Here is a 13727-nt window from a genome sequence, read left to right as displayed (position 1 = left end):
CCGTGGGGTCACGAAGAGTTGGACACGACTAAACGATTAAACAACAACATCATCAAGGCAATCTGCCTAAGGAACCAAGGGTCACAATGGCAGAGAGACAGTTGCACCTGTCCTCAGAATCATACTACCAACCACACAAAGAGAAGGAAAAATATGAGGTTTATTTACAGCTTACAGCACAATTTAACTAAAAAGAAATTCATGGAAGTTGGTTCATTTGAAAGCTGGGTCCTCCCATGTTCATCTCCACAGCAGATGAAAGCAAACTAGGAAGACATGTATTTTCCACATGCCACTTTTAGGTAATCATTTACACAACTCTTTAGAGTGCACAGACACCCAGTTAAGATGACCAAGTTTGTGCAGGTCAGCATTCATTGCTATAGAATGACTTTAAGATAAGTGTACTTCCTTCTTTTGGGCATATGGGTAAATGACTCATCTCTTGTCCTCATGAAAGACCATCAGTTTAGTACAAGGCAATGTGTATTCTCTTCTGCCCATGAATTGCTTGAATATATTTTCCCACAGACACTGTAAGCATAGGTCTATCAACAACAATAGGCACCATTCTGGAAAACCCAGGATAGTCAGACATAATTTTAGATTCCATCCCTGAATGCTCAAAAGCATTTTTAGATTTAAGAGCAAGCTGTCTCACCTACAGACACACACAATACCACTCTCCCTCCTATGTAGATCATACAAATTGCAGTAGTCCATCTCTAGAGCACAGCCTAGAGTTCAAAAAGAGATACCGAAAGGTATTACTGATTAAGGAGCCCCCGAGAATCATGGATCTGTATCAGACAGATCTAGACTGCTTTGATCTGGGGCCAGCCTAATTGCTTGTTGCTCTAGAACAAGAGTTGACCCGCAACTTATTTGGCTGTGCTCTAGATTTCATTCTCTGTGGATGTTCTTGCCTTTGGCAATCTTTGACACTCAGGTTCTAGAGTGCTGTCATTGGTTTAGATACAAGTCTGTGCACATTGCAAGCAGCCTCACACCTAGAGCTCACACATATATATATTAAAAAAAACACTCTAGAAAATTGTGGGGGTGATTTGAGCACCTGCCTCAAACATGGAGGCAGTCTTGTTCATTGTCCTCTAATGTGCTCAACATTCCACTCCCCGCCCTGAAGAAACAAGGCTGCCCCTTCAGTCTAGGAGTTCCTCTGTCCTGCAGATGTTATGTATTCTGGAGGGAGCTCAGTCATCCTCTGATCCACCAACATAGTGACAGACAGCATCATACTCTAGCGTCAAGACCTTCTCATCTTCCCGCTGCAGCTGCACCAATGCGCGGCTCTGCGCCTTGTCTCGACGAAGAATGCGGCCCACCTAGGAGGAGAGAAAGCAGAGAGTAACTCATTGCATGACTGCAGAGGGTTTTGGTGTTTTTTAACAGATGCAAGCATGCACTGCTCTCCCCATGCACACTGCATATCATCACACACCATGTGTCTATGTGTGCTTAGCTCCATTTTCCCATCAGCCCTTGACTTTTCAAGTTAAGATTTCAACATTGGCATGAGCTTTATCAGCAAACCCTGCCTGCTGTTTGCAGCTCTGGTTATGGAAGTCACTTGGACAGTGATAGCTTAGCCACAGCAGTGCGTGCATTTGTAACTTCACAACTGGATTGTTGCAGTGCAGGGCTGCTTTTAGGCTTGGTTCAGAAGCAGCAACATGGTAGCAAGGTTGGAGAGAACAGTGGTTAACTGTGAACATGCAACACCAGGTGTACAGGAGCTGCACTGGCTGCCAATTAGCTACCAAGCCACATTCAAGGTGCCTATGTGGACATAAAAGCCCTGTGCACCAGGCCAGTCTTTGGAGAGCCTACAGACACCCTCTTACCAGGGCCACACCTGCTGACTGTGCAAGGTGTGGTGACATGCAAGAAGGAATTTTCTATAGCGGCACCCCTGCCCTTGCTGATGGGCTTTAGGCATTTTGTAGGCACATTTTTATTTACACAGAGATTTAGTTAGTTGACAAATATTGTCACACTTACAGTGTTCGGATGCCAATTTGGTTTATCATTGCTGTCTGATTTTTCTATTTTATCATGTATCATATACTTGTGTATTGCACCCCATTCTGGGATTGATTTTAATGAAAAGATGACTATAAATTACCTCTTCTGATCACCCAGACCTTCCCTACCCAGTAATATTGGCCTGGCACATACCATCTGCTGTGTGTACTGCATTTTTAATCCAAGTTATGAATTACTGTGTTAGTTTTATTGTGGATTAGGTTTTCTTGTTTGGAACCACTCTGAATGTTTTGTTTTTAATATCAGAGCTTTATAAATATTTTAAAGGCATACTGACACAAATGTTAGTTTAGTGTCTCTTTTCTTTGCAATATCAGCTATCTTACGGGAAAATGTGTGGGGAAGGAAAGAAGAAAAGTCACCCTCCCCTATTCCTCACCCTAGATTAAAAATGAACAAACCCTAACCATTCGACTGTTCTCCAAGATGTCTGCAGATAAAATTCAAAATACTGCTATTGCTTTCCAACAATCACATTTAGCACCCACTTATGTAGCTTATTCATCATCTTTATTGCAATAACTGTAAGACATAAGCCCACATCATTTTAAATAAATAAATTTAAACTATTGCTTGACACTTTGAACGCATGGGATATAGAGTGAGAGGGGAATGACATTTTTACATGCAAGAGGTGGCTGTGGTAAGAGAGGAAAAAGCACGCTACACATGCTCAGAGACACTGGGTTGTATTCAACCATCATACTTAGAGCAGATTCACTGAAATGGCTGGACCTGTTAGTCCTGTCCATTAATTTCAGTGAGTCCACTCCAAGTAGGACTAACATTGGAACATTATTGTTAGGAATTTGTGGGCCGAGTCTTGACACCGACCATTTGAGCAAAGCCTTAGGCTTAAAAGCTACACCCAGGAAGCTGAATCAGGAATGTAGGCTACATGTTTCTGAAGCGAGGACAACAAATAATCTCCACCCTCCACCCCCACCGGTGTCATTCTCTGTCCAGTGCTTCCTTGAATCTCTCTCACTTCATTTGCATAATTTGCATGTGTGTGTGTTTTTTTTAGAGTAGAATTGAGCAGCTCATATTCCAATATAAAGAGAAGCTCAGAGACCTCCCCAGCAACCCTCAGGATTCTCTTGCACCTGGAAGAAGTGCTCCGCTGCTGCTCCTCTGCCATCGATACCAGGCTCATTTCACGAGAGGCCCAACCTGTCCCATGGTAATGGCTCAGGCCCCACCCATCGTGATCTGTGACTCACCCGGCCAGCCTGTTCCCCTAGCACCACCATGACCAAGTCCGAATCACTTCGAGGGATAACTGTCTCCAGCATGGACTCGTGAATTCCTGTGGAAGGAGGAATCAGAGAGTTGGAAGGAAGGGAACACAGGGCCATCTAGTCCAACCCCTTGCAATGCAGGAGTCCTTTTGCCCAATGTGAGACTGGAACATGTGACCCTGAGATTAAGAGTTTCACGCTCTACCAACTGAGCTAACCCAGAGGCTACTACTTCGGCCATCAGAAGAGGTCAGATGAAGTAGCAACAATTTGGTGGGCCACTAGCCTGGTCACCCACAGTTTCTCCATCTAATTACAAGTCACATTCTAAGACCCTCCTGCTACCCTTGGCTGAAGCTAGGGCTCTGGCTGCCATAGATAGAGATCTCTCACTTTCCTGTAGGAAGGCCCCTTTGTTGCAAAGAGTCCACCTGTATTTTCTACCCTTCCCCCTCCAAGTTGCAGGTGACAAACTGGATCCGCTTGGGAGGGGCTCCAAAAACAAACTGGGGTTCTAATGGTGTGGGGTGAAGCACCTAGCCTTTTAAGCACTCTGGTCCTTACTATTTACAGTGGTGCCTCGCAAGACGAAACTAATCTGTTCCGCGAGTCTCTTCGTCTTGCGGTTTTTTCGTCTTGCGAAGCACGGCTATTAGCGGCTATTAACGGCTTAGCGGCTTTAAGAAAAAGGAAACAAACTCGCAAGAGGTTTCGTCTTGCGAAGCAAGCCCATAGGGAAATTCGTCTTGCGGAACGACTCAAAAAACGGAAAACTCTTTTGCACGTTTTTTGTCTTGCGAGGCATTCGTCTTGTGAGGTACCACTGTACTGGTTAAGAATAGGAAAATGTTCTTCTACCTTAACTATACGAGGGCAGTTTAACTACACAAATACAGCCTCAGGTTCCAAGGGAAAGCCAGGGATAGTCAGGAAGAGTCAGGAACACACTCACCATCCAGAACGCGCCCCTCTTCTGTTCGGCAGACACATGAGTCTGGCTTGAGGACATCTTCGATTACCATCTGGAGGGGAGTGGGGTAGGGTGGGGGGAAAAGCCAGCACAAGATTTCATGCCATTTCGCCTCTAAGATTAGAGCTCAGGTACAGGCTTGGTCTTGGGTGCGTGGGGAACTCTGATCAAAAGGGAGTTTAACCTCAATACAGAAGAAAGCATTCACATTCTGAAGTGGCATGGGCATCTCTCAGGAATGCATCACCACAGCTTTTAATGGGGGAGTGCAGAGAGGTTTTGATGCAATTGCTGCATTTTTATATAGTTGTTGTTTTCAAATAAGCAACTCTCCAAAAATACCCAGTCTTGCTGTAGCCCAACGTTGGATGAAGGGTCCCCCACCCCCTCAAGAAAATTAACTTTGGAAATCCATCCTATGGCCCAAATGACAGATGGCATGGGAGCAGACTTGGCATACATGCTCTGCTGCAGCGCTGGCAACTGTTTTAAGGGACAGCAGCAAGTGGGGGGGCTGAGTGAGGCCTCCTATAAAACTGGCCCATGTTAAAAAGGGAACTTCCATGAAATACCTTGGTATTGTAGTATTTGCCTCCCTTGAAGAGCTTATCCACAAAGCGGACCCGCAGGTCTCGCCGCAACCAGTGAGAAGATCTGGAAGAGGAATTGCTATTGCTGCTGCTGCTGCTGCCACCGCCACCCTTATTCTGCTTCACAGCACGGTCATCTCTATGAGCAAAAGGCACAGAAGCAGTCAAGTATTAGTGCCACTCATGAGGGATTGCTGCTAAAACCAAGGACAAGTAACCCATGGCCCTCCAGATCAGCGGCTGCTAGCCACGATGGCTATGCTCTGCCTCCATGCTCAGTATGTTCTGAAGATCAGTCACCGAAAACTGCAGCTGGGAAGAGTGCTCTTGTACTTAGGTCTTGCTTGCGCATTTCCTCTGAGACACCTGGATGGCTACTGTGAGAACAGAATGATGCACTAGATGGGCCACCAGTCTAATCCTGCAGGGCTCTCCTTGTATTTTAGAAAAGGCATCCCTAACCTTCAGCCCTCCAGATGTTTTGGACTACAATTCCCATCATCCCTAACCACTGTTAGCTAGGGATCATGGGAGTTGTAGGCCAAAACATCGGGAGGGCCGCAAGTTGGGGATGTCTGTTCTAGAGGCTGTTAGAACGATAGCTCCAGTCACCTCTGACTGGCATAGAAGAGTGTTGGAGTCCAACAATATCTGGAGAGCCCCAGGTTCCAGATCCATGGTTTAAACTGTACCAGATTATATTGAGATGAAAATCTTTGTTATCAAGTAAAACACAGCCCGGGGGTTGGAATAATTTCCACTACCTAAAGAAGCTCACCAGGTGCTGGGTGAACTCTCTCAGGGTTTGTTCTTGGCTCCTGGGTTGGACAGAAGCAAACCACACGCTCTGGTTCAAACGTAACACTAAGTCAAGACTTGCAGTTTGTTTCGCCACAAGTGCCAGCATGCAGCTTGTTCACGGCTAAACCAACGTTTATTCTTACTGTGACTTAGCATGACTTGCAAACTAGTCCACTGTCAGCTTCAACGGCTGTCAGTTAACCTGAGCGGTCTTTGAAGCAAAGTTAAAAGATGCACAGTGTTCTGGCAAAGGCTCCTCTTGATGCCTAAAGACATTCTGTGGATAATCTAGCCTTGACTAAGTCACTAGCAAAGAGGCTGCTAGTACAGTTGCTTCTCCAGAACTGGCAGCACAGATGCCCCACCATATACTGATGCCATTACCTCTCGGCCCCAGGTGGGTGCTTCCTTTTCCTCTCCTTCTCCTCCTTTTTGTCCTCTGAAGTTCTGTGATCTGATTCGGACTTGGTCCCATTCCTCTGTTCTGCCTCCTTCTCTTTGTGGGCCTTACTGAGGCGGCCTGCAGTGGGAGGGGCAAAAGCAGCAAACTTGAGGGGACACTCAGACTGAAAGGAGGAGGCTGCATAAGCTGTCTGCTCATTTGCAACCCAAGCCCCCAAAGCAAGACACAGGCAAATGTCAGAAATCTGTATGGGAAACCCCAGAATAGATCGCAAAGGAAGAACTGAAGGCAACATTAGGTGACCTCATTAGGGAAGGGAGCCAAAACTTACTCAGGTCTTTGGCCAGTTTATCGTATTCCTTCTGGGTCACAGGTCGGACTCCATGCTGGCTCACAGTTACTGTTTTCCCACCAATGGCCAATTTCACCATGACACGAGCATTATCTCCATCTACGCCTTCAATCTATGGAAGAGCAAGAGGGAAGCAAAATGTCATTCAGAAAACTACAATGTCCAGAATGCCTTGGGTGTAACAAAAATGCAGAATTTACAGGGTGGGTGCTAAAGTTGACTTCTACTTACATAACAGGTTTTCCCCTTCTGCTCCTCCCTCCCCTGCATGACCCTCAAAATCTGCTCTGGAGGATTGGCAGATCATCTGAAACAGATCTGGGGGGCACACAGAGGGCTGTGGAGGTGGGTGGAGAGAAATAAAGGGGCAGTTGTGTTGTGCAAGTGGAAGTCCTTTCTGCTCATGAACAGATGGAGTTGGATTCAACCCACAAACAGTACTCTCTTCCCAAAGTAGTAAAAAGACAGGCAAATATGGAAAACAGAGCATAGTTTTGTTATGGTCCTTGCTCATATATCAGACCAAGCTCATCTATCTATCTATCTATCTATCTATCTATCTATCTATCTATCTATCTATCTATCTCTTTCCACTGAGTAGCCTGTAGAGCAGGAACATACTGTGTATGGACTTTCTACAACACTTACAAAGCAAACCTCAACTCAAAGACCCAAAATAGGCTGACCCCACCAAACTAGTACAAAGACTTCGAGGCAGCTGACAAGTCCCCACCACAACCACCTGCAAATAGGTACCAAGAAAGACATCCCAAGGAAGCAGTTAAAACCTGGAAAACCAGCTGTATCAGGTGGCAGGATCCAGTCAGTCTTATGTCACAGGTGCCCTATGGGTGGGTCCATTCTCCACCTTCTGATTCAATTATGATGATTATATTTATTTATATTCCACCCTTCCTCCCAAAGCAGCACAGGGATGCATACAACAAGCAAAAAACAAAACCCTATTTACAACGTTTTAAAAACAATTCCAATATAGAAGCAGACTAGGAAAGATCTCTACCTAAACGTCTTGTTAGAAAAGAAATGTCTTCAGTAATTGGAAAAAAAAATGCAGATGGTGCCTGGCTAATATTTAACAGGCGATAATTTTCCAAAGGATGGGTGCCACAATTCTTATATTGTGCAGAGTGGGTAAGATTGACTGGGAATATAAAGAGACACTCTTTCAAGTATCCTGGTCCTGAGCTGTATAAGCATTAAGTTGAGTGGAAAGAGACAGGGTAGAGGCTATATGCCTTCCCTAGTGAATGTTTATGCCTCTCTCAGGAGCCCCTCCTGCTTGCTTGCAGAATACTAAACCCCGGGTCAACACAGACCTGAGCACAAAGTGACAAATAGCAGGAGTTTGCAGAAAGAAACAGCTCACCTTCCCATACAGCTCCTTGTGAGGTCCAGCCTCAATGTAGACTGCACCTCCTGGAACCAATCCCAATGGCTCATCCTTGCTCTTGGAAGGCTCCTCACCAGGTTTGGGAGGTCGCCGGGGTGCTGAGGATTGCAAATCCTGGGCTGCTGAGCGGTCTGCTCCAAGGCCCAGACCCTTGGGTCGAAGACGGTGCTCTGGAGGCTTCACGTCTCTTAATGTGAGCAAGAAGAGGAGCAGGATGGGATGAGAAAGAAACACATCACTGACTCTGTCCAATTTGGGGCAGCGTTTCTACCCACAAGAAGACAACCCTGTACTGTTGCATAATGGACAGAAGTGGGCATGGAAGCAGTGGACTTGAATTGTGGCACAGCCACAACTCACCGGGGAAAGTTTCTGCCAAGCAAATTTGGGGTGTCTCAAAGGAGATTTCAGCATCCATGGGAATAAAGGTTGCAATGCTACAGAGCTGCATGTACAAGTGAGGGCTAGGCATGCCAAGCCAGAGGCATTTACAAAGGGTTTACCACAGCCCATCACCAACTAAGCTGGGAAAACCATTATTTACTTTTGCATTCAGAACGCTACCAATTCTACCAAGCAATTGGCTCAGGAGGGGCGGAGAACCCATGACCTTCTCAGTCTTTAGGGACCCCCAACTCCCATCAGTCCCAACCAGCTTGGCCAATGGTCAAGGATAAATGGGAGTTGAGGTCCAACAACATCTGGAGGGCCAAAGGTTCCCCATTCCTGGGGTACTCTCTCTCTCTCTCTCTCTCTCTCCCAACACTGTTCCAGCTCCACCTTTTCTTCCCTTCTGAATGCCTCTCTCAAACAACCTTCTTAGGATTGCATCTAAATTCACTTCAGCTCTGGGTCACTTTAACCTGCAGAAGCTTTTTTCTGAATAAAAGTGCTTTATGATGTCTGTGACATGTGACAGGCCTCCCATAGGAACACATTCCCTAACCTCAAGCCACTGCCAGGAACTTTTTTTGGTGCAGAACCGGGACTATTAACTGGCTTAGAATATATTTTGGTAACTGACCTTGGACTGAGATAAGGCATGCTCCCTAATGTATCTGTATTTTCAGCTATAATCTTTCAGCTACATCCTCGTTCAAACTGTTGCTGGCCCACACCAGAGGCTTAATGCCAAAGATGATACTAAACCCCTAGTTCAATACAACCTGTGAGCAGAACTTTTATTAAAATACTAGAAATGGGTTAAAAATTACTCCCCACCTGCTTAATTGTGGCCATTATAAAAGTAGCTTCAGCAAGGATTAATGCTGTGGCGCATTCCAGCAAAGTGAAGAGTTTCACAGTTGCAAAGCAGGCCACTCCAAACACCCTGCTTTATGTCCTTGTGGAGTCCACCATGTTCAGTTATCACTGTCCCAGCAGTGCAGCCCACACAAGCATGCAGAAATAGGATGGAGTCCAAATCTAGAGTAGATTAAATTATTATCTGAACCTCCGCACATCCAATCCCCTTCCTCTCCCTTCCCATCAGTTATTTGTGAACTGCCAGAATCTGGACCATTAGCTCCTTGAGATTTTTCTGTTTTATTATTATTAATTAAATTTCTATACCACCCTTCATCCAAGGATCACAGGGCTGTTTACAATATAAAAACACAAAAGTACATAACACAGTAACAAACAAAAAAGGGGGGGCTTAAGGGAGGGAGGGAACTCCCCAAATAGCTCAGCAAGGACTCACTGCTTGAAGGTGTTCCCAATGCCCTCGCCTGCTTTCCAGCCCATGCCCTTCAGCATGGCAAGACCATAGGCTTCTACTGGTACCTCTTCATAATCTGCCTCAGTTGACTAACAATGTGAGGGGAGGAAAAGAAAAAGAGGACAAGTATTAAACTCTCCTGAATAGGAGCTCAGAAGGTTGTCCACAGAAACCCACCACCACTATTACCGATTCTGGACGGAGGCTGACATCCACTTTATCTCCATCTTCGTAGCCATCAGGAACACGGTTCTGCATGAGGAGGGGAATGGAAAGTGTAGGGTCTATCTTGGTGCCACTCTCCCATTGCTCCTGCGACTTCCTAGATTCTGAATGTAAAGAGATCAAGTTGTTATGATTTATTAATTTATATACTGCTCACACACCAAAATGGCTTCTAAACTTTTTACAAGTAGAAAGCCCATTATGAAATATCCACACGTAATAAAAATGTGCCACAAAACAATTCTATCAAAATGTAAAATACAACAAGCTGGTTTAAAAGCTTAACAATTAGAGCAGTTAAAAGGGTCAATTAAAACAGTTAGATCAACAGGTTCATGTTCAGGGGAATGATTGTCTAAACAGGTGTGTCTTGAAGAGCTAGGAGAATGACAAAACCAAGCAGCCTTGCATATTTCAGCAGGGAGGGCATTCCACAACACTGGGGCCTCCAACAAAAAAGGAAAATGTCTGTGTTACCACAAACTGATATTCATCAAACCATGATAAAAACGATTAGGTTCTATTTCGTGATTTAATGTCCTTACTGTGTATGGCGAAACAATTAGCTGAAGCATAAGCAACATACTGCAGAGCTAAGGCAAAAAAACCTCAGAATCAAGCAGTCCTTCCTAGGCTGGCTGTGGGGTGGGAGAGGACAAAGTCCAGCATATAGTACAGCTGTTTGCAAAAACCAAAAGATTTGGATATTTGTACAACAATCTTCATTTTTAAGGAGTGTCAACAGTCACCTAAGGGGGAGTAAGCAAGCCTGATGGTGATCAACAATCCTGACCTCAGCTTCACAGCCTTGGGAGTGCCTTCTGAACCTTGATGTTGCAATGGTGACCAGAAACGCTTTTTGTCAACTCCACTGACAAGGACCATTTCCTACCAATTCAGAGTCACGTATGCCTCCACAGCCTAAGAATGAGGTGACTAGCCTGTCTGGTTACTGTGATGACCAATGGGGTAAAAAAATCCAACCTGATGTTTTCTGCTCCCGTTCTCAAGGATGGGAGAAGGCTGCAATTCTAAAGAAGGTGGAGTACGGAGTACTCACCTTCAATGAGCTCCCTGACTGCTTGGGCCTCTACGCAGCTGTTCCCATCCTGTTCCTGGGGTGGTGCAGGGTCCTCTGGCTTCTTCCATTTGTTCTTCTGGATCAGGGGAATGACAAGCTCTTTCGGTTGTGGGGCTGGCCGAACACTGCAGAGAAGCATACACCAAGTAAGACCACAACAGGGCTTGTCTACTCACAGAGAGATAGCAAAGTACAGTGGGGGTGAAATTCTGACAAGCTTCGTTCCATCACTCATCCGGTGCCCTCATACTTGGTGGGAGAAACAAAACTGCTTTGAACAAAACATATTTTTGTTCTACTGATTTGTAGTTTCCCTTGCGGTGGGAGCAGGATACGGGCCAACCCACTGAAGGACACTCTGAGAGGTCAGCAGGGGTCACCTGTCAATCACCTGGCATTATATGAGAGTGCACTCCTGATTCCTTCTTTTGAAACTGTTAGCATAGGACAGGTAGAGCCACTGTTGCAATCAGATGACTGACAGATGAGCATGGCTTGGTCAAAACAACCTTTCAGGGCAAACGGGGAGGTCTGGTGGGCTTAATAAGGCCCACCAGCCAGAGGTTCCCCCACCACTGACTGACACATTCATGTAATTTGTTGTGTTACAAACACACACACACACACACACACACAGCAATTTTTGACCACAACAACAACTGCCGAAGGGCACAAACTTTTTCAAATGCCTTCACATGCACTGCAGAGGAACTTAAGGGGGTGGTGGAATAAAGGTTACTGACCCTGCAAATGACTGACAAAAACAGTAATACGGGTAAGAAATGCATCTACTGTCAGTTGCTGATATGACCAGCAACTAACACTACAAAAAATACTGTATACCTTTCACTTGCATCACGATCCCATGTCACCCTTCCCTCCACTGCCAAGGTGAAGAATTTAAGTTCATTAGGAGAACCCATCTCTGTATTTGTATTGTGGTGGAAAGTCCAGATCACACATTGGGATGCAAGTGTTTTGTGCAGCAGCTGCAACAGATTGGCAACCTGTGGCTCTCCAGATGTTTGTGGGCTTCCTGTCAGCCTCAGCCATCATGACCAAGGATCAAGGATGGCTAAGTAACATGAGTATGGACAGGGAAGAGACAGGCAGAATTCCCACCCCGATCCAGGCTGGGAGTTGTTGCTTTTTGTTTCCCAGTGTATTAGCAATAAAAAATCGGTGTGCTGCAAGCAAATTTTTCATCTGAAAGTGTAACCCGGAAGGGGGGGGGTGGAAACCTGAGAACCAACACTCTAAAATAAATAAATAACCCAAAGCCCTGTGACATCCGCTCTGGCATCTCGGGGAGAAGGCGAAGGCAGAGCCTGGCCCGCTAGCTTTCTGCATGTGGGGATATCTCCCCCTCCCCGTCTCTCTCTCTCCTCAGCCACGCCAGAAGCGGCACCACCGAGCCCGCCAGGGACAAGCGCGGCCTGGCAAGGCGCAGCCCAAACCAGCCGCTCAAGCGAGCGACTGAGGCGCCGCGCAGACGACCCCCGCCGCCCGCCTCCTCCTCCTCCAACTACCTTTGCAACTCGCGCCCCTCAATGGCGGAGAGGAAATCAGGCTCCTGCTTCGCTTCGCCGCCGCCATCCTGCCCCGTCACGAAAAGAAACCGCCTCCGCCCGGTTGTCCGCGTGAAGCCGAACGACACCGGGGCAGCTTGCGCCCCCGCTGGCTTCTCGGCCCCGTCCGCCATTTTCCCTTCGCTTCCTCGTCGCTCCTTCCCTCCCTCGCGTACCTTTGGCGTCACTTGCGTCGTCCGCTGGGCATTATGGGAGACGGAGTTTCTGGGCCCCTCCCGTCTCCATGGGAGAGCAAGCGGGGCGGGGGGAGGAATAACTATAACTCCCATGGTGCAGCGCGGCAGAGGGCTTCTCTACTCCCTCAAATCAGAGAAAGAATAAAGCAAAACACTACAACTCCCGTGCTTCCTTGCGACAGCCAGAAGACACTGCGCAAGCGCAGTGATCCGGGAGGCGCGCAAGACATGCAAACTGCGCATGCGCCATACTGACGCAGACGAGCGAGTAGCGCCTCGTTTACTGTAATATTCTTTGCGCATGCGTGGTGCGGGGCATAGTTACCGATCCCTGCATTGGCCATCCATTTCCGGCATGTGAAAAACAACCACCGCGGGCCGTTTTCAGCGGGCGACTTGCTTCCGGTATATATGGGATTTATATCTCCATGGGGAAAGGACGGCGCGTTTTGGGGTAGCCAGTCTAGGCCTCCTTTGGGACTCCGTGCTCTCTGAAATTGGTGGGACAGGCAGACATTCAACAGATGAAGCTCTGTTCCATCGGTTGCATTTCTGTAGAGGGAAGAGCCTTCTTCACCTGTTGGTTTCTCCCTGTTACGACGCTAAGCAGCTGCAGAGAGCTTGTTTATTTATTAGATTTAGGTCACAGGGCGGTTACGTTAGTATGAATCCTGCCTGTCTGCCTTTCCATACCAACAGCGTCTCTCAGATCTAAGATTTATAGGAAGCTGGGTAGGGTGGAGTGGGGACTTGTTTCTGGGTTGCACCATTTCCACGCTGCATGTGAGGACTCGCATGATGGGCTCACCCTGCACACAGAAGTGTGGAATGTCAAGGAGAAAACTGGGATGGAGTCTTCCACACACACACCTTGACACACCGCACCATGTTTCTCTGCCCAAGGGAATTTTTTTCCCCCTAGAAAGATTTAATTATTTTGGTATACAGTAGCAAATCATTCACAAGCCTGTCTCCACCTTTCATTCTGAAGTGCTGCGGATTCAAAACAGGTTTACAGCTTCATTTTCTGTTTGTGGTTGCTTTGCAACAAGAAGCTGAGGTTAAGCTAAGTCTCCACCCGGGAACCCTCTCACAGTGCCA

General features: G+C 46.7%; 1 protein-coding gene across 2 annotated transcripts; it reads right to left on the bottom strand.

Moving 5' to 3' along the window:
* Positions 1-142: 142 nt before the first annotated feature.
* GPKOW (G-patch domain and KOW motifs) lies at positions 143-12753 on the bottom strand. Of its 2 annotated transcripts, none has more exons than XR_014559365.1 (11): positions 12391-12734; positions 10841-10986; positions 9745-9884; positions 9538-9644; positions 7812-8022; positions 6404-6536; positions 6054-6189; positions 4851-5007; positions 4130-4330; positions 3291-3871; positions 143-1346 (listed from the first exon to the last, which is right to left on the bottom strand). XR_014559365.1 is itself a non-coding variant. In XM_083719186.1 (11 exons), exons 1-11 carry the CDS (start codon positions 12717-12719, stop codon positions 1215-1217), a joined length of 1647 nt encoding a protein of 548 aa, XP_083575312.1. In that variant the 5' UTR covers positions 12720-12753; the 3' UTR covers positions 143-1214. The 2 variants fall into 2 exon arrangements, 1 of the variants encoding a protein (XP_083575312.1); XM_083719186.1 differs by having other exon boundaries at positions 3291-3376; positions 4261-4330; positions 12391-12753.
* Positions 12754-13727: the final 974 nt, after the last annotated feature.

The sequence above is a fragment of the Podarcis gaigeae genome, assembly GCF_964106915.1.
Source record: "Podarcis gaigeae genome assembly, chromosome: 17".
NCBI lineage: Eukaryota > Metazoa > Chordata > Lepidosauria > Squamata > Lacertidae > Podarcis > Podarcis gaigeae.
Note: the sequence above shows the minus strand (reverse complement) of the source record. Positions and strands in the feature narration are given on the sequence as shown.

What these genes read in the sequence shown, in the direction of transcription:
- GPKOW (XM_083719186.1), bottom strand. Translation starts at nt 12,719, where the DNA reads ATGGGAGTTATAGTTATTCCTCCCCCCGCCCCGCTTGCTCTCCCATGG. An exon ending in ATTGGGAACACCTTCAAGCA is followed by an intron (nt 8,023 to 9,537) that starts GTGAGTCCTTGC and finishes GCTCACATTAAG; the next exon opens with AGACGTGAAGCCTCCAGAGC. An exon ending in AGAGGGGCGCGTTCTGGATG is followed by an intron (nt 3,377 to 4,260) that starts GTGAGTGTGTTC and finishes CTCCTTCCACAG; the next exon opens with GAATTCACGAGTCCATGCTG.